General features: G+C 41.9%; 2 protein-coding genes across 5 annotated transcripts in view; one reads left to right on the top strand and one right to left on the bottom strand.

The window, feature by feature from the left end:
* Nucleotides 1–9,334, bottom strand: part of LOC140487258 (uncharacterized) — a 190,306-nt gene extending 180,972 nt beyond the window's left edge. The window contains exons 1-2 of the mRNA XM_072586884.1: nucleotides 8,976–9,334; nucleotides 493–715 (exon numbers count right to left, since the gene is read on the bottom strand). Of these exons, the coding sequence (XP_072442985.1) occupies nucleotides 493–715; nucleotides 8,976–9,334 (582 nt within the window). The remainder of the gene's footprint in view (nucleotides 1–492; nucleotides 716–8,975) is intronic.
* zbtb40 (zinc finger and BTB domain containing 40) overlaps nucleotides 9,303–27,929 on the top strand; it is a 111,707-nt gene continuing 93,080 nt past the window's right edge. Inside the window, exons 1-4 of one of the 4 annotated variants that reach the window (XM_072586823.1) lie at nucleotides 9,303–9,465; nucleotides 12,487–13,284; nucleotides 19,045–19,178; nucleotides 21,894–22,092. In XM_072586823.1, coding sequence (XP_072442924.1) covers nucleotides 12,534–13,284; nucleotides 19,045–19,178; nucleotides 21,894–22,092 — 1,084 coding nt within the window. In that variant the 5' untranslated portion in view covers nucleotides 9,303–9,465; nucleotides 12,487–12,533. Of the gene's footprint in view, nucleotides 9,466–9,525; nucleotides 9,675–12,482; nucleotides 13,285–19,044; nucleotides 19,179–21,893; nucleotides 22,093–27,929 lie in introns of those variants that run through there. The other 3 variants (XM_072586822.1, XM_072586825.1, XM_072586824.1) reach the window with 3 other exon arrangements.

Below are 27,929 nucleotides of genomic sequence, written 5' to 3'. Positions count from 1 at the left end.
TGACCGCACATTTTTGGATTGTGGGAGGAAACCAGAGTACCTGGAGGAAACCCACGCAGACACAGGGAGAATGTGCAAACTCCATGCAGACAGTTGCCTGAGGTGGGAATTGAATCCGGGTCCCTGGCGCTGAGGCAGCAGTGCTAATCACTGAGCCACCGTGCCAGAGATGTCGGAGGTAGGTTCTTTACAGAGTGTAGTGGGTGTGTGGAATGTACTGCCAACAGAGGCAGTAGAGTCAGATACATTAGGGACACTTAAGCGACTCTTGAATAGGTACATGGAAGGTAGTACAATGAAGGGTATGTAGGTTAGTCTAATCTTAGAATAGGATAAAAGGTCAGCACAACATCGAGTGCTGAAGGGCCTGTACCGTGCTGCACTAAGTTCTAAAATGAAGCAGAACAAAATAGCAGACAAAAATATATTCCTCCCTGATGCACTCAAGGCTATTTACATTTAGTTCGAGCAGAAGGTCAGTGAAAGAGTCACCTGCCTCAATGGCCCAGACACACCTGCTCCCTCAATCGTCACAGCAGGAATCAGATGGGTCTTCTTGAGCATAAACCCATGGAAAGCGACTGGCCGAAATGGAGTCCTTAACCATGCACTCAGATCCTGTGTACACCAGCTGGCAGGACTATTTGCTGACATCTTTAACCTCTCTTGGCTGCAATCTGAAATCCCCACCAAAATGAAGAAGACCACCATCATCCTGGTACCAAAGAAAATACATGCAATGTGCCTCAATGACAACAGCCCGATGACTTTGACCTCCATAATTATGAAATGCTGCAGGAGGTTATTCATGGCTCATATCAACTCCAGCTTTCCAGGCTGCTTCAATCCCTTGCAATTTGCCTACCAGTGCAACAGATTCACAGGAGATGCCATTTTCCATCCCCATACTCATCCCTGTAACATATGGATAATAAGGACACCCATGTCAGGCTTCTACTTGTTAACTACAATTCTGCCTTCAACACTGTAATCTTTGACTTCCTGACCCACAGACTGCAATCAGTGGAGGTAAACAATAGCACCTCCTTCATGATAATCCTCAACACTTGTCCCCCACAAGGATGCATACTTGCACCCCCCCTACTGTACTCCGAACTCATGACTGGTTAGCAAGGTTAGATCTCAGAATACAGGGAGAACTAGCCATCTGGATACAGAATTGGCTCGAAGGTAGAAGACAGAGGGTGGTGGTGCAGAGTTGCTTTTCAGATTGGAGGCAGGTGTCCAGTGGTGTCCGACAAGGTTCGGTGCTGGGTCCACTACTTTTCGTCATTTATACAAATGATTTTGGATGTAAGCAGAAGAGGTATAGTCAATACATTTGCAGATGACACCAAAATTGGAGGTGCAGTGGACAGTGAAGAAGGTTACAACAGGATCTTGATCAAATGGGCCTATGGGCTGAGCAGTGGCAGATGGACTTTAATTTAGATAAGTGCAAGGTGCTGCATTTTGGAAAAGCAAATCTGAGCAGGACTTGTACACTTTAATGCTGAAAAACGTGTTGCTGGAAAAGCGCAGCAGGTCAGGCAGCATCCAAGGAGCAGGAGAATCGACATTTCAGGCATAAGCCCTTCTTCAGGAATGAGGAGGGTGTGCCAAGCAGGCTAAGATAAAAGGTAGGGAGGAGGGACTTGGGGCAGGGGTGTTGGGAATGCGATAGGTGGAAGGAGGTTAAGGTGAGGGTGATAGGCCGGAGAGGGGGTGAGGGCGGAGAGGTCGGGAAGAAGATTGCAGGTCAAGAAGGCTGTGTTGAGTCAGAGGGTTGGGACTGAGATAAGGTGAGGGGAGGGGAAATGAGGAAGCTGGAGAAATCTACATTCATCCCTTGCGGTTGGAGGGTTCCTAGGCGGAAGGCTCTTCCTCCAAGCATCGTGTTGCCATGGTCTGGCGATGGAGGAGGCCAAGGACCTGCATGTCCTTGGTGGAGTGGGAGGGGGAGTTGAAGTGTTTAGCCACAGGGCGGTTGGGTTGGTTGGTGCAGGTGTCCCAGAGGTGTTCTCTGAAACGTTCCATAAGTAGGCGGCCTGTCTCCCCAATGTAGAGGAGGCCACAATCGGGTTCAGCGGATGCAGTAAATGATGTGTGTGGAGGTGCAGGTGAATTTGTGACGGATATGGAAGGATCCCTTGGGGCCTTGAAGGGAAGTGAGGGGGGAGGTGTGGGTGCAAGTTTTGCATTTCTTGCGGTTGCAGGTGAAGGTGCCGGGAGTGGAGGTTGGGTTGGTGGGGGGTGTGGACCTGACGAGGGAGTCGCAGAAGGAGTGGTCTTTCCGGAACGCATATAGGGGATGGGAGGGAAATATATCCTTGGTGGTGGGGTCTGTTTGGAGGTGGCGGAAATGATGAAGGATGATATGATGTATCTGGAGGTTGGTGGGGTGGTAGGTGAGGACCAGTGGGGTCCTGTCCTGGTGGCGATTGGAGGGGCGGGGTTCAAGGGCGGAGGAGCGGGGAGTGGAGGAGATGCAGTGGAGAGCATCGTCAATCACGTCTGGGGGGAAATTACGGTCTTTGAGGGAGGAGGCCATCTGGGTTGTTCGGTATTGGAATTGGTCCTCCTGGGAGCAGATGAGGCGGAGGCAAAGGAATTTGGAATATGGGATGGCATTTTTACAGGGGGCAGGGTGGGAGGAGGTGTAATCTAGGTAGCTGTGGGAATCGGTCGGTTTATAGTAAACGTCCGTGTTGAGTCGGTTGTCCGAGATAGAAATGGAGGGGTCTAGGAAATGGAGGGAGGAGTCTGAAACGGTCCAGGTAAATTTGAGGTCGGGGTGGAAGGTGTTAGTAAAGTGGATGAACTGTTCAACCTCCTCGTGGGAGCACGTGGTAGCACCGATACAGTCATTGATGTAGCGGAGAAAAGGTGCACCTACATTGGCACCATGGGCCGAGTACTGGCAGGTGGGACTAGATTGAGTTGGAACATCTGGTCAGCATGAACGGGTTGGAACGAAGGGTCTGTTTTCATGCTGTACATCTCTATGACTCTATGAAACCTCTGTGACAGCTGGAGTACACTGTAGTTCTGATCATAGCATTATACTAATGATACAGTACACTCATTCATTCCTTCAGACCCTCATTTGCTCATTCACTTTGCACACTTCTTTACCCCAATGTGATCAGCATACCTTTCTCTTTTGCTATCAGGTCATTGGACTCAAAACATTAACACCCTTTTCTCTCCTCAGTTACTGCTGAGTTTCTCCGGCAGTTGTGTTTTTGTTTGTCACAGCCTATCTACTCTGTTTTCATAGCAGAAACACTCCAACTGCATCCTCTCTCATGCAATCACATCCATCGCATTATATGGAAAGAGCGCCCACAGAGAGAGAAAAATAAAGGTGGTCAGACAAAGGGAATGTTGATCGTAAGCTAGAGAAGAAGTTAGATCAATGAAAATGAGGGCTGCAAGATAGTGAAACTGGGTTGGCTGTACTGAAAGCAATTTATGTCATGACAGGACCTAGGGTTGAGTAGTAGATATGGAAGGATATGGTCCATGCTCTCAAATTGTTAAACTTGATTTTTGAGGCCTGGAGGCTGTAAGGCCACCAAGTGGGAGATGAGGTTTTGTTCTTCCAGCCTGCTCAACATTCATTGCTTCTCGTATCTGAGGAGGTGCAAATGGTGAGTGCTGTACAGTCCTCAGTGAATATCCTAGACACTACTCTGAGGAACTCCCACAGTGATATCCTGAAACTAAGATGACTTACCTCTAACAACCACAATCATCTTCCCTTATCTCAGGTATAACTCCAATCAGTTGAGTTTGCCCCGATTCTTATTGACTCCAGTTTTGCTTGGAATTCTTGATATCACATCTGATCAAATGTGGCTGTGAAGTTACTCTCACCTCACACTGGGAATCCAGTTATTTTGGCAGGCATGGGTTATGAATGGATTCTATTCTTGGGTACATTTGTAAGTTGATTTGCACACAAGCAGACCACAATAAAATATGGAACAATATACAAATTATCATTTTGATATACAAGCACAAATTTATATGGATCTTTAAAATTAAGAAATAAAAAAATTACTGAAGTACTACAGGATCTCATTTGAATATACAAGCATTTCTAAGTTGATGTTTGCAAATTGGAGACTACCTGTAATGATACTGCAGGATCAAAATAAGCCTGGTAAAATTATTTCCATCAAGGGTAGAGAAATAAACTGACTGCTCCAACTACCTTATTGTTCACAATTAGTGTGGGTTTTGAGTAAGGTAGATGTATGTTTTGAAGCACCTTTCTTGTGTGACCAGCTTTAAATTCTAGCAGTAGACTCTTCATGGGTTTAACAATTCAGAATATTATTTATTCACTCACCTACCAAAATCTCTAATGACACATCATTCACACACTACAAACTAAAGAAAGGTGCGATTAAAGATGTCAAAAAAATGTTTACCAACTGAATAATTAACAGTTCCCGTATTTAGCTCCTGACAGGAGATCAGTCAGTGTGGGTCCAGTAAGCAGAAGTCCTTTTCACTTTTGAATTGTGTTTCTGATGGATTCAAAAGTCAGATCTCTTGATGGAGGTAATTTCGCAAAGACACAAACTTTTAGTGGGTCACAAAGTTGGCATTGACGCCATTTGTGTCAGGAGGTTAAATTGATTTATAGATTGACTATGAGCTTTGGAATCAGGTGGGAGGCTTTTTAAAGACCTTTACAGTCTCTTGACACTGTCGTTTTCTGTTGAAGCTGCAGTTTGTTTCCAGTCTCTTTTATTGCTAGCTGCCCAGAATCTTCAGATCAAAACTAATTATCCCAAGCTAGTTTAAGTTTTCATCTGTATAAGGCCAGCTGTGAGGCACTATTTTTGCAAAGTTCCCAGCAAGGACTCAGACAAACACACTCAGAGGAAGAGGGTTCTTATCAAAAGAGAGGACATTGAAAAAGACTTTCAGAAATCAATTGTCACCACAGAACTAAAGAAGAACAAAAAACATTTCCCTTACCCTCCCTCCATTCCAAAGCCTGTTCTATCTGCACAGTAAGAGTATGTGTCGTGGTATTTTACTGGACTGGGAATCCAGAGATTCAAGACATGTTCTGGGGGCCCAAATTTAAATCTCATCATAAGAACATAAGAACACAAGAACCAAGAGCAGCAGTAAGCCATCTGACACTTCAAGCCCATTCAGCCATTCAGTAAGATCATGCCTGATCATTTTGTGGACTCAAAACCACATAACCACCTTCTCACCACAACCCTTCACTCCTTTACTGATCCAAAAGTTATCAATCGTAGCTTTAAAAACATCCAATGAGGAAGCCTCAACTACCTCATTGGACAGGGAGTTCCATAGATTTACAACCCCCTGGGTGAAGAAGTTCCTTCTCAATTCAGTCCTAAATCTGCTCCCCCTAATTTTAAGACTATGCACTCTTGTACTAGTTTCATCTGCCAGTGGAAACACCCTCTTTACTTCTATCTGATCTGTTGCCTTCATAATTTTATTGTTTCTATAAGATCCCCCTCATTCTTCTAAATTCCAATGAATATAATCATAGTCTACTCAGTCTCTCCCCATAACCCAACCCTCTCAATTCTGGAATCAACCTAGTGAACCTCTTCTGCACCCTTTCTGGTGATAGTACATCATTTCTCAAAGAAAGAGACCAAAACAACCAGTACTTCAGGTGTGGCCTCACCAGCACCTGAAACAGCTGCAACAAAACCTCCCTGCTTTTAAATTCAATCCCTGAAGCAATGAAGGGCAAAATTCCATTTGCCTTCCGAATTACCTGCTGCACATATAAACTAACCTTCTGTGATTCACGCGCAAGGACACCCAGATCCCATTGCACAGCAGCATGCTGTAATTTTATCATCATTGAGGTAATAGTCCTTTTTACTGTCAATCCTAAGAAAATCATTTACTTCACATTTATTAACAATGTTCTCCATCTGCCAGATCTTTGCCCACTCACTTAAATTATCTATGTTCCTCTGTAAACTTTCAAGTCCCATGCCACTCATCTTAGTGTCATCCCCAACCTTTGACACAATACACATGGTGCCCAACTCCAAATCACCTATGTAAATTGTGAATAAGTGCAGTCCCAACAGTGATCCCTGAGGCACACTGATCGCCAGCCAGAAAAGCACTAATTTATCCCCACTCTTGGCTTTGTATTAGTTAACAAGTATTCTATACTTGCTTATATATTGCCCTGCATCTTAATCTTATGCAGCAGCCTTTTGTGCAGCACCTTGTCCAAATCCAGCTACACATCTACTAGGTTCCCATTGTTCATGATGCTCATAATGTCTTCACAGAATTCCAGCAAATTAGTTAAGGACGACCTGCCTTTCATGAACTTTCTGTCCAATGGGACAATTTCTGTCTTGGCCTTGCTACTTCTTCCTTCATAATATATTCAAGCATTTCCCCACTACAGAAGTTAATGTAACTGACCTATAATTCCCCATCTTTTGTCTACCTCTCTTTTTTATTAACAACAGTAGTGTCACATTTATTTTTTTCTAATCTGCTGGAACTGCCCAGGAAAATTACCACAAGTGCTTCTGTTGTTTCTCACTCTACTTCTTCTTGGACCCTGGGATGCATTCCTCCAGGGCCAGGAGACTTGGCTACCTTGAGCGCCATTAATTTGCCCAACACTGTTAGGGAACGTTTCCTCAAGCAGTAAATTTTTTTTAGATTCCCAACAGTGGGAACAAGCCATTTGGCCCAACAAGTCCATAGCGACCCTCCAAAGAGTATTCCACACAGACCCATTCCTCTACAGGATAACAAGGGGCATTTAGTTATGGGATATGATGAAATGGCTGAGGCATTGAGCAAGTATTTTTCTCTCTCTGCCACAGAGTAGAGTATTTGGACGTAGGCTTCACCCCAAACATTTCATTCTGTGTAGTCATGAGCTGAACTTCGACACCCATGTCCTTCCAGCAGCCAGTGTACCTCCTTGCACATAGGGCTAGTCGCTTCTTATCCTTCCATGGTTTACCAGCCACTGCAACCCTCAACCTCTCATTCACCTTCACAGGTATTTGATTAAGTGGAGAACACTAACAACATGCCAGTAATCGACAAAGAGACGAAGGTAGGTGAGGACCCAGAAACAATCATTGTTATGCAAGAGGTAGTATTAGGCATGCTTATGGAGCTAAGGACAGTTAAGTCTCCTAGCCCTGATGGAATGCATCCCAGGGTACTAAAAGAGATGGCAGGAGAAATAGCAAGTGCACTGGCAGTAATTTTCCAAAATTCACTAGACTCTGGGGCAGTCCTAGTAGATTAGAAAACAGCAAATGTGATGCCTCTGTTTAAAAAGGGAGTTAGACAAAAGATGAGGAACTATAGACTGGATAGCCTAACCTCTGTAGTTTGGAAGAAATAGCAAGGCATCACGATAGAAATTGTTCTTTTGGGCAGACGCAGCATGGGTTCATGAAGGGCAGGTCATGCTTAACAAATCTTTTGGAATTCTCTGAAGACATTATGAGTAAGGTGGACAATGGGGACCCGGTGAATGTGGCTTACCTAGATTTCCACAAGGTATTTGACAAGGTGATGCACAAGAGGCTGCTGCATATAATGAATGCTATTCTGACTGACAATCAGCGACTAGCAGTGTGCCTTAGGCAACGGTGTTGGGACCGCAATTATTCACAATTTATATAGATGATTTGGAGGTAGGGAGCTTGTGTAGTGTGTCAATGTTTGCAGATGACACTAAGGTGAGTGACAGAACAAAGTGTGCAGAGGACTGTGAAACTTTGCAGATGAACGTAGATACTTTGAGTGAGCAAGCTAAGGTCTGGCAGATGGAATACAATGTTTTTAAATGTGAAGTTATCCATTTTTGATAGGAGCAACAGTAAAAAAGATTATTACTTGAATGGTAAAAAATTGCAGCAAGGACCTGGGTGTCCTTGAGCATGAATCACAAAAGATTGGTTTGAAGGTACAACAAGTAATTAGGAAGACCCTACAGAGCCAAACCCCAGTTGTAACATTGATTTCTGCGACAGTAGAAGGTAAGTTCAAGAACATAATGGTAACGTCACTGGACTAGTAATGCATAGGTTCCAGTGTTAAAGTTAGCACTTGGCAGAGGCAGAATTAAAATTCAGTTAAGAAACTCATCAACATTTAACTTAAAACCATCTTTGCACTTAATGTCCTTTATGGGAATAAAATCTGCCATCTTTATTCTGTCTGCCTTCAATGTTAAAAATCACACATCACCAAGTTGTAGTCCAACAGGTTTATTTGGAAGTACTAGCTTTCGGAGCACTGTTCCTTCATTAGGTAGCTGTGGAGCAGGATCATAAGACTGAATTTATAGCAAAAGATAAGTTTCATGCAACTGAAGTCTAATCACTTGTTATAAATTCTGTATCTTATGATCCTGCTCCACATCTATCTGATGTCAGAGCAGCGCTCCAAAAGCTAGTGCTTCCAAATAAACCTGTTGGACTGTAACCTGGTGCTGTGTTATTTTTAATTTTGTCCACCCCAGTCCAACACCAGCTCCTCCACATCGTGCCTTCCGTGTGACTCCAGATCCACAGCAATGGGGTTGACTCTTAACTATCTTCTGAAATGGCCCAAGAGAGTTACTCAACTCAAGGGACAATTAGGGATGGTCAATAAATATTGACACTCCTGAGGAAGGGTCACTCTGACTTCTCTCGAAACATTCCGCAAGACCTTCTTAGCTTTCCAGCAATTTCTATTTTGTTTCAATAAATATTGACCCAACCAGCGATTCCAACATCCCATGAAAGAATGAACCTAATAAAAGTTGACGTTTCACTTGAAATTGCGATTTTCAGCAACACCCTGTAGTTTAATTTGAGCTATTATAAATTAAAAGCAGATTGACAAACTAACCTTCCAGGCAGACTGTGTGGTGCCTACCAACGACTGAGTAAACAGCTGGAAATGGGCATGCGCATTACCGCCAAACGGTGTGGAGTACTATCGCCGAGTGGCCTGGATGCGGCCGGCACTGAGCCTGCGCTCTGTAGGCCAAGGGGACGGGATTAGGCATGCGTATTATGGCCGAGCGGCCCGGAAGTGGCCGGCACTGAGCCTGCGCTCTGCTGGCCAAGGGGACAGGACTGGGCATGCGTGTTGTGGCCGGCACAGCCTGAGTCCTGTGGTCAAGAGGCAGCGACTGGGCATGCGTACTATGGTCGAGTGGCCTGGAAGCGACCGGGACTGAACCAACATACTGCGCTGAAGTTGCCGCACTGAGTCTGCGCAGTGTCTTGGCTGTGGGTGACAGCGGTTGTTGTTCCGGTTGAGAGGTGTGCATGGCCGGAAGTGCTGTGTGTGTGTGTGTGTGTGTGTGTGTGAGTGAGACTGTCACCCAGCTGCTCAGTCAGCGATGTCCGTGTTTGGGGAGCTGAAAGAAGTGGCAACAGGACAGCGAGTTGTCTGGGGCAGGTCAGTGTGGGTGACAGGGCCGGAGTCATTCGGCTGTTTCGAGCCAGGCTTCATCCAAAATATTTCATTCTGTGTAGCCATGAGCTGAGCTTCAACACCCATGTCCTTCCAACAGCCAGTCTACCTCCTTGCACATAGGGCTAGTCGCTTCTTACCCTTCCATGGTTTACCAGCCACTGCAACCCTCAACCTCTCATTCACCTTCACAGGTATTTGATTTAACTCACTGTCTCTCTGCCACATTCTGTTTACTTTAGCTTCCTGAAGAACGGTCCTGCCCGAAACGTCTACTACCTTGCACCTCGGATGCTGCCTGACCTGCTGTCCGTTTTCCAGCACCCCACTTTATCAACTCTTACTTCAGCTCATCCTATTCACTTACATTGCCCTTTTTCTGATCAAGTCACCAAAATTAAAAAAAGTTAACTCTACTTTCTTCCTACAGATACTGCCAGACACGTTGACTTTTACCAGCAGTGTCTGATTTTGTTTCAGATCTCCAGCATCCACAGTTTTTTTGTTTTATTTATCTTATACTCCTCCACCCCATTCTATATCTTGTATGCATTCTCTCCCTCACCCCCTCAAGACCTTGCTTCTTATTTGAGGTGTTTAGTGTCAAATGGATGAGAAAAATTCTATCCAGTCTAAATCACAACGTGGTACAGTTCAAATTTATTCTGGACAAGGAAAAAAAGATGGTATACAAAAGATAACTTTGGAGTGCGGAAAGACATATTTTCTTAAAATAAAGCAGGCTCTGGCTACAGTTGACTGGGAACTGTTCCTTGTGGGTAAATCTACAGTGGAGCAATGAGATGGGGAGAGTCATTCAAAAATGACCTAGGGAGAGCACAGGTCCAACATATTTAGAGGGAAATATAGGAACAATACATTCAGAGAATCTTGAATGTCTAGGACAATTCAGACTGGATGATGAAGAGGAGAAATGCATTTAGCAAGTTCAAAGGGAGCAATTCAGCTGTCGTCCTAGAGAACTACAGGAGGGGTCTTAAAAAAAAAAGTAGAAGTGTAAAAAGAGCGCTTGGAAAAATGACTAGTTAACAGGATTGTGGAGAATCTTAAGATATTTTATAAATATATTAAAGAGAAGAAGTTAGAGTAGGACCTATTAGGGACCAAGAGACATGTGTGTGAATCTGCAGGATATTGGAAAAGTGTTAAATGAATGCTTCTCTTCAGTCTTCATTCTGGAAAAGGTGATTGTAGGTACAGAATTCAGGAAAAAGGACTGAGGACTTTGCACAGTTTGACAGAGGAAATGGTGTGTATTAGAGGCTCTATCTGGCTCTGCAATAGGCAGATCCCTTTGCCTGATTAGTTGCATCCCAGTCTGCTGTGGGAGATAAGGCAGGAAATTGCAGGGCCTCTGACACAAATTTTAAACCCACTCTGGCCAACAGGGTAGTGCCAGAGAACTGGAGGACAGGTAATGTGGTTTCACTTTCAAGAAGAATAGAGATGAACTAGGAAATTACAAACCAGTGAGTTTCACTTTAGTGGTAAGAAAACTATTCAAGAATATTTTGAAGGTGCATATTTATACCCACTTAGAAAAGCATAGGTTAATTAGGGATAGTCAGCATGGCTTTGTCAGAGGAAGAGCATGCCTAACAAATTTGTTAGAAGTTTTGAAAATGTGATCAAGTGTATGGATGAGGGAAGTTCAGTTGATGTAGTTTATATGGATCTTAGCAAAGCTTTTGACAAGGTCCCACATGAGAAACTGATTGAGAAGGTTAGCACATGTAGAATTGAGACAAACTTAGTAAGGTATATCCAAAACAAGATTCAAAGGGTAGTGGTCAAAGGCTGTTTGAGTGACTGGGGGTAGGTGTTCGGTACTGTACCACAAGGACCAGTACTGGAACTCTTATTATTTGTTTTATACATAAATGATAGAGATGAAAATGTGGGGTGAATAAAGCAAATTTGCAGACAGCATTAAGATTGACAGCATGGTAAATAATGAAGATGATGCTTGTAGGTTCCAGGACAGTATACATGAGTTGGTCAGATGGTGATGCACTTTTAAGTAGAAAGAAGATGAGGGAGTATTTAATGAATGGCAGGACAGCGGGTAGCTTAGAGGAACAGATGGACCTTGGGGTAATTATTCACAAATTCCTGAAGTCGGCAGAGCATGTGAATAAGATAGTTAAGGCGGCAAACAGGGCACATGATTTCATCAGTTGTGGCATAGAGTATAAGAGCAAGGTGATAATGTTGGAATTGTATGTAGTGTTGATAAGGCCACAACTGGAGTAGTGTGTGCAGTTCAGGCCACTACAACTGGAAGGATGTGATAGCACTAGAGGGGTTACAGAGGAGGTTCTTCAGGGTGATGGAGAAATTGAGCTATAAGGAGAGACTAGATAGGCTTGGATTGTTTTCCTTAGAGCCAAGAGGCCTGAGTGGGGGCATGATTGAGGGGATAGGATAATGACGGGTATGGACAGGGTAAATAGAGAGCAACTGTTCCCCTTCGTCAAGGGGTGAATTACGAGAGGGCATAGTAAGGTACAGGAGATTTAGAGGGGATTTGGGAAAAAAACTTTTGCACTCAGCAGGTGATAGGAATATGGAATGCACTACCTGGGATGGTAGTGGAGGCTGAAAACCTTACAACCTTTAAATATTTGTAAGAGTACTTCAAATATTATAACATTCAAGGATATGGGAGAAATGCAGGAAATTGGAATAAGCGTACCTTTAGTGGTAGTTATGTCAGTGTAGACTTGATGGACTGAACTCCTCTCCAGTTCTGTGTGAATCTATGAACAGTCTGCACCTAAATACTATGATGATTAAAATATCTAAATTAGCTGGCTGTTATCCCACAGGTGCAGGGCAACTTCACAAAATATAAAGCATTTTGCAAACCAAGACCCATATTGATTTATAATTATTGTATTATGTGGTCAACTAATCTGTTTTGTAACAATTATGCTGATTTGTTAAAGGACTACTCCCTAATTTTTCTTTACTGTTTAAAGGTAGCATCTGGAAGAACAATCCTGAGGCACAGTTTGAGATAGCCTGACACTATGGAGCTGCCAAACTATAGTAGGCAGCTCATGCAGCAGCTGTACACCCTAAGGAAAGAAGATCAGTTTTGCGACTGCACGTTACTCATTGGCAACACTCCATTCAGAGCGCACAAAGTTGTGCTGGCTGCCTCCAGTTTGCTCTTCAAATCTCTACTGGACAACACAGATACAATCTCCATTGACCAAACTGTTGTCAGCCCAGAGGAGTTTGCTGTTCTTCTGGAGATGGTCTATGCGGGGAAAGTTCCACCAGGGAAGCACAACTTTACAAAAGTGGTTTCTGTTGCTGACAATTTACAAATGTTTGATATTGCTGTCAGTTGCAAAAACATTGTGGCAAACTTAATGAAGCACACTGGGGGAAATGAAATGAGGGCTTCGAGCCCTGCTATTGGCGAAGATGCACTAAGTCCGGCCATCAGGCGTCAGTGTTGTGTATCTCAAGAAATGGACAATAATATGCCTGCTTCTAATAATACTGAAGTAACTGGACCAGCAAAGCAAAACCCCTCTCTGGAAGAATTAAACTGCACTGATGTTGAAGGCTTTGAAAGCACCAATGTTGCACTGTCTGCTGAGGAGACTATTCTGCTTGCTGATGATTCAAAACAAGATGTTGAGGAGCAAGAAAGTTCAGCAGAAAGTCATGTGGCTGACATCCAGAGTGCTAGTTATTCTTCAGGTTGTACTGAGGGTGAAGGAATTCTCAATGAGCCCCCCAGCAAGAAAGGGAAGTTTTCAATAACAGGTATAACACAGTACTGTAACATTTTGGTGTGAATTTATCTCTGAAACCCAACAGATGATTATCAGTGATGTGTCAGTTTGAGAGTTTCAGTCAATTAAACAGCAGGGGTGATGGGAATTATCTCAACCTCTCCCAATGATATGGTCCTGAGCTGGCAATTAGTTAGTGATATGGTGATAGTGTTGCTGAACTCGTGATCAAAAGGCCCAGTCGAATGCTGTAGAGGCAGGAGTTCAAATCTGTTGGTGCCGTTGTCACCACGCCAGCCTGCCTTTTCAAACAGCTGGTGAAACTTAAATTCCGCGAACTTAAAAGAAAAATTTGGAATTGAAAGCTAATTTAATGGAATTATCATCGAATCCTACCTTGCTCATTAATGTTCTCAGGGAAAGGAAATTTGGAATCCTACTCAGACTGATAGCATTGAGTTTGATTCTTACCTGCCCTAAGAAATGGCCCAGGTTCAAGGTCAGTTAGGGATTGCCAGCAATGTCCACATTCCATTAACTAATTTTAAATATGAAAAGCACGTGTGGCAGATTTCTGGTTCTGGTTGAATATTTCAGATTATATTAATATGCCCTTATCATTTATTAGATTAGATTCCCTACAGTGTGGAAACAGGCCCTTCGGCCCAACCAGTCTGCACCGACTCTCCGAAGAGTAAGCTACCCAGACCCATTTCCCTCTGACTAATGAATAAAACACTACGGGAAATTTAGTATGGCCAATTCACCTGACCTGCACATCTTTGTGACTGTGGGAGGAAACCGGAGCACCCGGAGGAAACCCACGCAGACACAAGGAGAATGTGCAAACTCCACACAGACAGTCACCTGAGGATGGAATCGAACCTGGGACCCTGGTTCTGTGAGGCATCAGTGCTAACCACTGAGCCATTGTGCTGCCCCAGTATGGTTTTACTGTTGGTTGATTAATTAATCTGGCCACACTAACTGCTAGTATATAGATTTTGGGCACTGGGCGGCAATGTTTAGAGGTTAGGAGAAAGTGAAGACTGCAGAGATCAGAATCAGGAATGTGGTGCTTGAGGAGCACAGCCGGTTAGGCAGCATCCAAGGAGCAGGGGAATCAACACTTCAGGTATAAGCTTTTCATCAGGAATATTTAGAGGTTAGTCAAGATGAGTAAATCCCTTTTGAAGTAATTCCCCAACTAAATAGAATTTAAGCGTTTAAATGTACGCACCGCCTATTTTCTTCAGTAAAGGCTTGTTTTCAGAACAAAATTTGAATTTGCATCCTGCCTTTAATATAGAAAATGTCCCTAGTCACTTCAGTCTTGTGTAAGCAAATAAAGAGGACATTTGAGCCCCAGAAGGGATCATCAGAAGATTGATTGGTTTTCTGAAAGATTTTGAAGCGGAGGGGTTGGTGAGGCAGAGGGTCTTTCAGGCAAATACATGAACCTGGATTGAGGCAGGTAATGACATAGTCAACAATGATAGGAAAGTGTGGGAGTGGAATGAAGAGTTTGGAGGATGTTACAGAGATTAAAGAGAACTGCGGTCAAGAGATAAAGGGAATGTCAAATCTCAGATATTTTGGGGATGAGGGGGGGGTGCTGTGTGTGTGTGGTTTATATTCAGTGTCATAGGCAAAAGGAAAGGGAAGCAGCAACAGAGGCAACTAAATCTCTTCTCTTCACACAATGCCAACTAAGTCTCTGATCACCTTGCACATGTTGGTGAGGTTGGAAAGCTGGATGTATTGGACAAATTGATTATGAATATAAGTAGCTGGGGATAATACAGTCAAAGAGACAAAGAGTCATACAGCACGGAAGCAGACCCTTCTGTTCAACTTGTCCACGCAGACAGAGTTTCTCAAACTAAACTTGTCCCACATGCCTGCATTTGTCCCATATCACTCTAAATCTTTCCGATTCATATACCTATCCAAATCTTCTCCAAACTTTCAGCAACTTACCAGGAAGAATTTTCATGGTGACAAAGACAGTATTTCATCTAGCAAAATTTGAGACTTCAAATTACTTTTTGTTCACATTAGCATAACAGTTGACCTTAGTAACCTGAGGCATATGCTCACCTCAGCTTGGTGCTTCACTAAGAGAAAATCTGTGCTTCCACATAGAACCAATCAACACACTAGCTAAAACTTGTAAACGATTAGCTTACTTGTTTACCAAACTGAGAGATGATGTGTGACAAAAGATAAAGAAACCAGACAAATGAAAGAAAAATTGCAAGTTCTCTCACAGGAAGCAAACTGCACTTCAGACTGCCTGTACAGTTGAACTACTGAGTACTTATTAAATTTTACTCTTTTGACACCACTGTGATTGAATCTCATAAACTGAATGCTGCCCTGAGTTTTGGAATACAATTCATACAATATGTGAATTGAACCATTCTTTCTTTAAACTTTGAATAAATGTAATTGATGAATCATTTAATGCATTATAACTTTGATTCCTTACAAGATGCGGTTGGAATCTTCACTTACACTGTAATTCTTTGGAGTAACATCTCATTCAACTGATGTTCCTGAAACTACATTGAAGTAAATAAGAACAAAACAAAACTGTGGATGCTGCAAATCTGAAACAAAAACTTAAATTGCTAGAGAAGCTCAGCAGGTCTGGCAACATGTGTGGAGAGAAAGCAGATTTAACATTTCAAATCCAGAACAGAAAAAGGATGATTGGACTTGAAATGATAATTCTGGTTTCTTTCTCCAGATGCTGCCAGATCTGTTGATAATCTTTAAAGTGTTGGTCTTTAGGTGTTTTGGCAAACAGGTTTTGGCGTCTGCTCCAGAAAGAACATCAGTTGTACTCTTCACCACTAATACTGAAGATACATGTTAAGCAGTACAAGCTGTGTTGCAATCTATTTTGGTGAGACGTGCTTCAAGCATTTGATGATGTTTTACTATGAGATGTTAACCGAGGCCTTGTCCACCTCTCAAGTGATTTGAAAACACCCCAAGGCAGTATTTGAAAGAGAACAAGACAGGTTTAGTACCCTGATCGATATTGTTGAATGGCCCACTGATCCTTTTGCTGTCGAATGACTCTGTGTGCAATTTGACTACCATATCAGTCTGCTTTCCAACAGTGATTCCGAATTTAAAAATGCTTAATTGATTTTGAAGGTCCCTTGGCATGTCCTGGATTTGGGATAGTTTTGTCAGAAATGCTTTCTCCATCCTTTTGAATTCAAATGGGAGAAAGGGACTTAGAGGTTGGCGCAGTGCGTTTTTCTGATGCCCTACTTTTCTGTGGAATGTTTAATACTAAAGTGTCGTTTAGGGGTTTAGTCTAATACCTTGTTGCAGGTGCTGCAGTGTAACTGTGGGGTGAAATGACTGCTAAATCATACATTGGAGAGTCATGTTCAATTGTCGCCATGCTAGGGCCTCACGCAGGGTCAGGAACAACTGCAGCAAGTGCAAAATAAACTTGAAATGTTCTCATCTGGAACATTTTCATGTGTTTAGAAAATCACTGTTAGATTTTCTTTAACATGGGAGAAAGTAGCCAGTTTTTGGAAGCTACAGCGCTAAGCAGCAGTTTCATGATTGAAAGTGACTGTGAAATCAGTAGTGTGACTTGGTGACCATTTCTGTTTCTGACATTCTGTGTCAGCAACACAATTCCTTACATGAATTATGTTCTGTACTGGGAGATACTTCTCAAGAGCTTGACTAGTTTGTACTTGTGCATTGTGTTTTCTGCAAGTTAATGAGTTCTACCTCACTTGAAATCTGAGCTGAAGGGTCTTCATTGGAAGAGAAAGATCTGGCTTTCTAATATTGCTGAAAATAATTCTGAGCAAAATAACTTCTCTTCGTCTTCTGTGAGCACTTAGATTTGCAGAAATGAGCCACTGAAATTTCCGTGTTTCAGTATTCTTATTCCTCCATGGCAGATGGTGAAATCTGAATTCAATTTTGAAAAACCTGGGAATAAAAACCAGTCTAATGTAGCCATTGTTGGTTAATGTAAATATCCATCTGGTTTACTTGTATCCTTTTAACAAAAGAAATCTGCTGTCCTTGCTTGGTCTGTGACTCCAGACCAACAGCAATGTCATTAACTCTTAACTGCCATCTGGGCAATCAGGAATAGACAATAAATGCTGGCCAGACGAATGCAATCATTAGCGATAAGAAGTTCATGGTTTTTCCTGAGTCTTTGTGTGAATTGGAAGATGCCTGAGGTTGATAAAAGCTCTCTCATTCTGGAAGTGTATGTAAGCTCCCCTCGTGGTCTTCCATTGCCGACTGCATTATCATGCTGGCGAAGGTGGTGAATTCAATTGGGCCCAGTGCACATCTGCCTTATGCTATTGGAGATATGAAAGGTATTTGAGAGGTCACTGTGTGCCTGCCATGTCCATATTCATTTTCATGAAACTACTTCACTAAAGCTGTAAATCTGCGTGGGCATCCCTTTCGAGGATCTTTCAAGTCTATTCACAGTAGTGAATGCCTTGGTGAGATGTTCGAAAATGTTGTGCAAACTTTTGCTTTGCTCATAACGTGTTTTCTGTAATATTCTGAGTACGTGTACCATACCTGTGCTGCTTCTGTGCTGATATTGCTATGGTCATCTGGGAAGTTTTCTTCTGCAGCAATAACAAGGTGGTTCAGAAGTATGCTAGCCAGGATTCTCTGAAATAGAAAAAATGTGATACCACAGTAGTTGGAGCTGTCTAAATTTTCTCCTTTGTTTCTTAAACACGATGATATTGGCATCACAAACATTCCGTGGAAATCTGCCCTGTTCCCAGCAGGTCATGAACAGCTCACAGTATGTTGAACAGAGCTGCCATGCTTCAAGTCTTTGGAGGGGGGATTTCCATCACCTAAGCCATCATTGCTTTACATCCGATTGATAGCTGTCACAGTTTTCTCCAAAGCTGGGCTCTTATCAAGTTCTTCTTTGATAGGCTATTGTTTCTGTGGTTAATGACAGTATCGCTTGTACTGCACATAATCACGTCTTTGTGTAGTGTCTTGCCATTAGTGCTTCTCAGGATTTTGGATTTGATATGCTGTTCCAGATTTTGGTGAATTGCAACAGCTTCTTATGTTACCACCATCTAAGTACAGTTGAATTTTTTACTGAAAATGTGATCCTTGAGACATTTTGGAAATTTCTCAATTAATGTTGAAGGGTGCTGCATGCTTCATTTGGCTGATTTTCTCTTGGCTGGCCAGCTGAGCGAGATAAACCTTCGAAGCAAACCTGCTGTCCAGATGTGTATTTCCTTGTAATTTTCAACAAACCTTGATGCTGGTCTGATGACCTCATTATCCATTACTATAGCTTTGTGTTCCCAGTGTCTTGGAGTGGAACTAGCAGTGAGGTCATACTGTTCCAGTTTGGCATTTTAGGTTGCTCGGTATTTATCTCTGTGAGATGGTGTTTGCAGGTTGATGGTGCAAATATCTATCTTGGGTTGTCCCCAGGTCTGACTTTGAGTGAGTGACCCACTGGTCTGTATGACAATCCGTACTGTGCGTGATTTAGATTACTTCCTCTAAACTTACCAGGTGCCACTATTTGGAGGATAATGATGTTGCAATTTGCAATTTAATGGTTTCCAATCACTCCATGCCAGGCCACCATAGTGTTGGGTGATCATGTTTTTGAGCTGTATATGTTTGAGAGAATGTGTTAAATTAATTAGTTTTATCAAACCTGTTTCTGAATTTCCACAGTAATATGGTTTCTGCAAACTTTCAGTATTATTTTTGTATCTTTGAGCAGAAGAGCCCAGAAATCTCTCAGAACAAGATTTCCTCTTGCAGCATAAACAGGATCTTGCACAGGCTGTCCAGGACTTGCACGCTTTAGTGGATTCTGTGGTTAAATGTGATGACATCCCAATGGAAGAGAAAAAGGTTTTGATTTATGTTTGATATCTATATTTTGAATCATTGTCTCGTAGAACCATAGTGTTTTGCAGCATTGAAAGAGTCCCATTGGTCCCTCATGTCCATGCCAGTCATTGAGCACCTAGCTACTCCACTATGCCATTCTACTCTACGTAGCCATGCTATGGCACTTTGTGTTTATCTAAATACTTAGAATCATGGATTCATACAGTGCGGAAACAGACCCTCGGTCCAACTTGTCCATGCTGACCAAGTTGCACAAACTATTCCCATTTGCCTGTATTTAGCTCCTATTCCCTCTAAACCTTTCCTATTTATGTACCTGGAGAAAGTGAGGACTGCAGATGCTGGAGACCAGAGTTGAAAAATGTGATGCTAGAAAAACACAGCAGGCCAGGCAGCATCCGAGGAGCAGGAGAATCATGTACCTGTCCAAATGTCTTTTAAATATTCTAACTGTACCAGCATCTACCACTTCCTCTGGCAGTTCATTCCACATACAAACCACCCTCTGGGAAAAGTTGACCTTCAGGTCCCTTTTAAATCTTTCTCGTCCCATCTTTAAATTATGCTCTCTAGTTTTGAATTCCCCTATTGACTATTCGTCTTATCTAAGCCCCTCCATGAATTTTTAAAACACGATGAAGTCACCCCTCAACTTCCCATGGTTTCATGAAAAAAGTCCCGGCCCCTCTATATAACTCAAACCCTCCACTTCTTGAATGCTGTGATGGTCCTTGCTTCTACCAGGCAGTGAGTTACCCCTCCTCCAATCACTACCATCTGGGTGCAAACATTCTTCCTCAAATGCCATTTAAACCTCCTGGCCTTTATCTTAAAGTTGTTGATCCCTCTAATCGGGAAATGTTTCTTCTTATCTACCCAATCAGTGCCCAGCATAATCTTGTACATCTCAATCAGGTCACCGTCAGCCTTCACGGCTCAAAGGAAAATAATGCCAGCCTATCTAGTGAATCTCCTTTGCAACTTCTCTGACAGTCTCATCCCTTCTATAGTGTGATGACTAGTACTACACACTACTTCAGCCATGTCCTTTCTCATATCTTGTACAGCTCCATTATGATCTTCCCTGATCTCGTATTCAGTGCCTCAACTAGTGAAAGCAATTCTCCCATAATCTGTATAAACCACCATATGCACCTGTCCTGAGGCAGACCCACCAGAACTTAAACATTATCTCTGATTTCTCTTCAGGTGTTATCAGACCTACTGAGCTTTTCTAGCAACTTCTGTTTTTGTTTCTGATGTACATCATCCACAGTTCTTTCTTTCAATTTTTATATGCACCTGTCCTGTTGCTTTCTGGGATCTGTGGGCAGGCACATCTGGTCCCTCTGATCCTCTGTACTTTCTAGGGTCCTACTGTTCAATATATACTCCCTTACCTCCTTGGACCTCAGAAAATAAAACACATCACACTCCGAAATTAAATTTCATTTGTTATCATTATGCCCATCTGACCAGTCGATCCCTAATTTCTTAGTGTGTAATGCCTCCCTTCTTGCTATTCAACACATCACCAATTTCCATAGTATCTGCAAACTTAGTGATCATATCTTTATATTCATATCTAGGTCAATAATGTAGCAAGGAACCCAGCACCGAACTCTGAGGCATGCCACTGGACACAGGCTGACCGTTAGAAATACAACCTTTGGCCGTCGTCTCTGCCTGCTGTCACTCAGGCAATTTTGAATCCAATTTGTTAAATTGCCATGAATTTCCTGGAATTTTAGCATCTTGACCAATTTTCCATGTCAGACCTTGTCAAAAACGTTACTGAAATCCATGTACGCTACATTTGCTGCAGTACTCTCATCTACACCTTCTCGAAAATCTCAATCGAACCTGTCAAACAATATCTCTCCCCTGACTATTCATGATTTATTTTGAACTTTCCAAGTTCTGTCTTTTGGAATTTTTCCAATAGTTTCTCCACCACTAATGGCCTACAATGTATTGCTTCCATCCATTTTGAATAATATTGCCACATTAACTACAGGTCATTCTGCTATAATGTGCATTTTGTTAACACAACTTCACTATAACATGATTGACGAATTGGCAACACTGTTTCTAAGTTGTGAAGTTTTAAAGCGTGTATTGGTTATAATGCAATTCCAGCTTCATTAGTTTAAACGGTGATGCTATTGCATGAATTTCCTATGACACGGGATTGCATGAGAACAGAACTACTGCATTGTAGCAGAACTGACTGTATCCGCAGTCCTTTCTGTTCTGCCCCCATAGAGGATCTTTAACGAATGTCAGAGGCCTCTGCAATCTCCTCCCTTACCTCCCCCAGCAGCCTTGGATACGTTTCATCTGAGCCTTGAAACTTACCTGTTTTTCAGACCACTGACACCTCTAATACCTGCCCCCTCTTAAATGTCTCCTGCCCTGCCATTTTTCCTCACTATGACCCCCCTCATCCCTCAATAGTGATACTTTTTTTTAACCTTTGTCTTAGCCTTGGTTGCTGTTTCCTGATGAAATGTGCTTCTTCCACTGAGTGTATATTATGAAGTAAATATTTCTATCATTAGAGGTGTGCCACTCGGTCTCCAGATGCATGCTACATCTGTGCAAATGTAGACTACTTTACCTGTATATAAATTTACAACAGTATAAATAGTGAGTGAGATAAGTCATGTTATGGACTAAGTGTAACTTGTGTCGAACTTCCATGTTCTGCCTCAGGTATTCCTCGACTGCTGTAAAGAAGCAGAAAGCAGTGAAGTTTTCTGCAGATTATTGGATAAAGTCATAGAAGAAAAGACTTTGCAACTGGATACCCTGTTGTTTGTGCTTGAGCGGAGCAAAGAAGCTTACCCCAGGCTACAAACTGTACTTCAGAATTTAAACCGAAACCTGCCCATAGAACGTTTAATAGAAACTGGTGAGTGCTTAAGTGAGCAATGTTCAGTCGGCATAATGGTTCTGCACTAGCCAGTAGATTAGCATGTTACTTTGGAGCTGTTGCATTACTCAACTTTTGTTTTGAGTGTAACTCATGTAAGGTTTATTCCAAAGACACAATAGTCCACAAAGTCTGATTAGAGCTGGAAACCCTATTTCTGACCCAGGTAGACAAAAAAATATTTGTACATTTGGATGAATTCTGTTCTGGAAATTCCTGGTTAGGGGCCTTCTGTTTTACAGGGGAAACATTTCCGGAAGCATGGTTTTTCAGCCAGCCAGCATGGTTGAGGATTATCATCAAAAGCAGAACTGAACACAATACTCCAAATGTGGTCTGACCAGTGCTTTGTAGAGGTGTAGCATCACTTTTTACTTTTATACTCTATGCCTCTATTTATGAACCCAAGGGGTTATAAACCTTAATAATAGTTTCAGCTTGCCTGGCACCTTCAAAGAATTATGCACTTGAATTGTGAGGTCTCTCTGTGAATCACATTAGTAGGGCGGTGTATAGGACTTGAAACTAAATGGGGGTTTGGGGGGGTTCAGTTAGAGGGGAAAGTAGAAAACCTGAATTAAAGGAGGTAAGAGTGCAGAACTTGGGAGAGGTTATTAAAATCTCCAGCACAAACACAAAGAGGAAGTGGTGGAGGCCAGTACAATTGTGACATTTAAGAGGCATTTGGATGGGTATATGAATAGGAAGGGATTTGGAGGGATATCGGCCGGGTGCTGGCAGGTGGGACTAGATTGGGTTGGGACATTTGGTCAGCATGGACGGATTGGACCGAAGGGTCTGTTTCCATGCTGAACATCTCTATGACTCTATTACTCTATCAAACTTCAAGCACATTGGACAAAGGAATGACTATGAGAAGAGGGATCGTTAATATGGGACTGAAGGAGTTATGCCTGAATGCACGCAGCGTAAGGAATAAGATAAATGAGCTTATGCACAGATCGAAACTGGCAGGTATGACCTGGTGGGCATCACAGAGACATGGCTGCAAGGGGATCAGGATTGAGAGCTGAATATTCAAGGATATACATCCTATCAAACATTATGCAAGTGGGCAGAGGGGTGGGGTTGCCTTATTAGTAAGAAATGAAATTAAATCAATAGTAAGAAATGCAGTAGGGTTAGATGGTGTAGAATCTGTGTGGGCAGAATTGAGGAACCTCAAAGGTTTAAAAAAAAATCATAGTTTGAGTTATGTACTGGCATCCAAACAGTAGTCAGGAGCTGGATACACCAGAAGATAGAAAAAACGTGTTAGAAAGGCAAAGTTACAGTGATCATGGGGGATTTCAATATGCAGGTGGACTGGGAAAATCAGGTTGGTAATAGTTTACAAGAGAAGGTATTTGTGGAATATCTACGAGATGGCTTTTTAGAGTAGCTTGTGGTGGAGCTCACGAGAGAGCAGGCAATTAATATTGTGCAATGAGGCATACTTGATAATGGTTTCTGCATTTTATGTTCTCTTAGGAGGCAGTGATTATAATATGATTGTCTTTCCTTTGAAATTTGAGAAGGAGAAGATACGATTATTTATGATTCTATTACAGCTGAATAAAGGCTAGTACAGAGGCATGAGAAAGGAACTGGGTAGAATTGACTGGGAGAGGAGCCTAGCAGGAAAGACTGTGGAACAGCAATGGCTGGAGTTTCTGGAAATAATTCAGGAGAGACAGCAGAGATTCTTCCTGAGGCAAAAGAAGCATGGTACAAGGAGGATGAAACAACCATGCTGACTAGGGAAGGCAGGGATAGCATAAAAACAAAAGAGAAAGCACATGGCGAAGGGCAGTGGGAAACCAGAGGACTGGGAAGCTTACAAAGACCAGAGAGCAACAAATGAAGAAATAAGGAGGGAGAAGATTAAATATGAGGGTCAGCTAACCAGTAATATAAAGGAAGACTGTCAGAGTTTCTTTCGATTATATAAAGAGCAAAAAAGAGGCATAAGTGGACTTTGGGCCGTTGGAAAATGAAGTCTCAGTGTTGGGACCACAACTTTTCACTTTATACATTAATGACCTCGATGAAGGAAGTTTACAGGTGATACAATGATAGATAGAGGGAAACATAGCATTGAAGAGGCAGGGAGTCTGCAGAAGGATTTGGGCAGGTTAGGAGAGTGGACAAAGAAGTGGCAGGTGGAGTACAACTTGGGAAAGTGTGAGGTCATGTGCTTTGGTAGGAAGAACAGAGGGATGATCTATTTTCTAAATGGGGAGAAAATTCAGAAGTCTGAAGTGCAAAGAGACTTGGGAGTTCTTGTCTAGGATTCTCTCAGGAAAACATGGTGATGAGTCAGTAGTTAGGAAGGCATAGACAATGATGGCATTTATTTTGAGAGGACTTGAATGTAAAAGCAGGATGTACTTCTGAGGCTCAATAAGGTTCTGGTCAGACCACATTTGGAGTGTTGTGAGCAACTTTAGGCCACATATCTCAGGAAGGATGTACTGGCCTTGGAGTGTGTTCAAAGGAGATTCACAAGTATTGTCCCAAGAGTGAAAAGCTTAATATATTTTAGATAGCAAAAGATGCCTATGAGTATATATCTTTTTATGATACTGTGTTTGAGCAGTTGTAAAATATGTATTGTGACCTGCCAAGATTAAAAGTTCATATTCACCAAATGTTTCTGAATCGGAACAGGGTGGACAAAATATAAATGCTGTTTGATAAGGGTTCCTCTGGGGGAGAGCAAGCACCCCAAAGTCAAGTTTATACATATTAGAAAGAGTGCTATGACTTTGACAGTTCTCTCCACAAATGCATTTTGCTGCAGATTTCCATAGTTGTCAGTGTGTGGATGTTGCCGGAAGGAAATAGAGCCATCAATGCTACTGTCAGCCCATTGTACCTGGGCAGGCTCTTAGAGCTATTGAATTAGTATTAAAACCCTGTACTTTCTTCACGGCTGTGTGAATTTTTCTCTTTTAAGTATGTATCTTTGAAGTATAATTTCCAGTCAATCTGCTTCCAAAGATTTCAAAACTTGCATTTTTAAAAAATCCTCTTTTTTTTTAAGCTAATTATCTGAAATCTGTCTTGCCTGGTCAGTTACCCTCCATTCACTCAAAAAAAAAGAATTTTCTCCTGTCTACTCTATCAAAATTCCTTATTTTGAAGCTGACAGATTTGTAAGACATTTATGTTAAATTATAATTATAAGTGCCATAATCTCTCCATTTTCCTCTTCCATCCCCATTCCAAATCACACGATCTTCCCAAGCACCCCTCCAGATCTAAAACCTCATTCAATCCCCATACAATGCCACATCCTACACCCTCATCCTAAAATTCCATTTTGTCCCGATGCACCATTCCGTCTACAAGCAGCAATTCCTTGACTGATATCTGGACAATTATCTATCCATTGCACCTAAAAAGACTCTTGTCAGAGCTGACTCTCCGAGGGAAGCAAGAATTCCTGCTTCATTCAATATGGGCACCTTCCTAGGTCAGTCTAGTGCAACTGCTGACTATACCCAATGTGGAGCAGCTGTTTGAGCTGGCTATCACTGTTGAGGTGATTGAAGGATTTGCTTGCCACATCGTAACTGTCCAGCTATTATACATTAATATCACCAGGGGCCTTGCCATGAAGTTGCCAAGAAAGGTGGCTTGTTTTATCTGAACTCTCACTTTAGCCCAAATCCTACTTTGCAGGCATATTTCCTGTGATTGTTTCCATTTATATAGACCCAGTATAAAATCACCTAATCATGTCACTGAAGAGATTGTGTGAAAATAATTGGGTTTTTTTCTTCCAGTACCACCCAGCATTGCCTGTTTTTGAGCTACTTTAGTTTTGTTTTGTTTTTGCTTACTTGATGACATGGTTATGGTATTGAAGTTTTAACAACATTGCTCAACACTGCTTAACACCAAAGAGTCAATCATTCAAGTCTATTTTTCATCTGATCATTATGCTTAAAAAAAAGACAGTAGCCTTTTGAAAAGAAAAAGGCATCCTCTTAGGAATTTTAACATTTTCTCAAGATCAACATCAAGCTTGTCTGTGCAATCAACTTTTCACAGGAACCCATTTGTAAAGAGGAGCTCGTATTCTGTAGTTACAGGTTGCTGTCAATAAGTGGTACTGTTGTTCTGTATTTCATTTATATTCTCTACTGCATCAAGAGCACTTCTCTGGGCAATGTACTAATTATTATTTGAAAACTGCTTTATTCTATCAATTACAATTAATATTATCGAATAAAATTAGCAAAGCTAAATTATCATAAATTTGCTATTCTACAGTTTTCATTTTTGTAGCCAGAATTTGTCTGACTATAGTGCAATTTTGAGACTTTTTGTTTAGTTATTTCAGATAAGTGAAATTATTGCACATCTTTTCTTTTGTTTCAATTAGTACTGAAGCAATAAAATCTCGATTGTCAACTGGAAGTAGTGCAGACTATACAAACAGATATTGGGTGGTATTTCAAATGTTTAAACCCTCTTAGCAGATCCTGCACAGAGTGGATTAGCAGATAAATATGTAAATGATGGTTTCTTTCTATTTGAAATGAGCATATATTTGATGATTAAAGTCTTTTGGGAAGATTTCTATACCCTGCCCACCTCTCTTTTCTTCTGTCATGTATTGGGAGACATCTGCAGAGCAGTATTATCACTAGACCTCCAGAGACTCCAGTGATGATCCAGGAATCTAGTTCTGAATCTGGCCATGACAGATGGTGGAATTTGGATCCAATTAAAAATCTGGAATTAAGAACTTCACAATGACCATAAAACTGATGGATTGTAAGAATAACCCATCTGATTCATTCATATCTTTTAGGGAAAGAAAGTATTATTCTTACCTAGTCTGTAGTACATGTGATTCCAGGCCAACAGCAATATAGTTGACTCTAAACTGTCCTTTTGGGCAGTTAGAGATGGGCAATAATGCAGCAATGCCCACGACCCATGAATGAATTTTTAAAAATGCTATAATTGGGAACATAGTTCTTATACTGTATAATATACAAAATATATAAAAATATTTTTGAACAGGTGAAGAAGATACTCAGTGTATACTTTCACTTTGTGGTAACAGTATTACAGTAACACACATCTTCCTTGAGGCTTTTCCCTGCCTTGATGCTTTGTAACTTCTCAAAAGAAAATCGCTCAGTGCAGATGTTGCTGACTCCACCAACATTTTTGCTCACCCCTAATTGCTCTTGAGAAAGTGAACAAAATAATATTTTTAATTCCATGGATGGCTTCAGGCAAATCATTTCAACACCTGTTTACTTACTTAATGACTATTTACTTAGTGTGGAAACAGGCCCTTCAGCCCAACAAGTCCACACCGACCCTCCGAAGAGCAACCCATCCAGACCCATTCCCCTACATTTACCCCTTCACCTATCAACACGGGCAATTTAGCATGGCCAATTCACCTAACCTGCACATCTTTGGACTGTGGGAGGAAACCGGAGCACCTGAAGGAAACCGACACGGGGAGAATGTGCAAACTTCACACAGACAGTTGCCCGAGGCTGGAATTGAACCTGGGTCCCTGGTGCTGTGAGGCAGCAGTGCTAACCACGGTGCCAGTGCCACCCGAAAGCTCTGCTCATATTTTGGTAACTCTTTGGTAACTTCTTTGGTATCCCACATTGAGACAGTCTATAACATTCTTTCTTTAAAAAAAAACCTTCAGGATTTGGATCTATATCTTTGCATATGGTCTCCCTTGGTCCTGTGTACCAAGTTTTATTAAAATTAGTTTTTGGGATGTATTACTTGCAGACAAACAGGCAGCAGCAAAGATGACCTGTAAT

The sequence above is a fragment of the Chiloscyllium punctatum genome, chromosome 16 (assembly GCF_047496795.1).
Source record: "Chiloscyllium punctatum isolate Juve2018m chromosome 16, sChiPun1.3, whole genome shotgun sequence".
Taxonomy (NCBI): Eukaryota; Metazoa; Chordata; class Chondrichthyes; order Orectolobiformes; family Hemiscylliidae; genus Chiloscyllium; species Chiloscyllium punctatum.
This window is presented reverse-complemented; position numbering and strand designations above follow the sequence as displayed.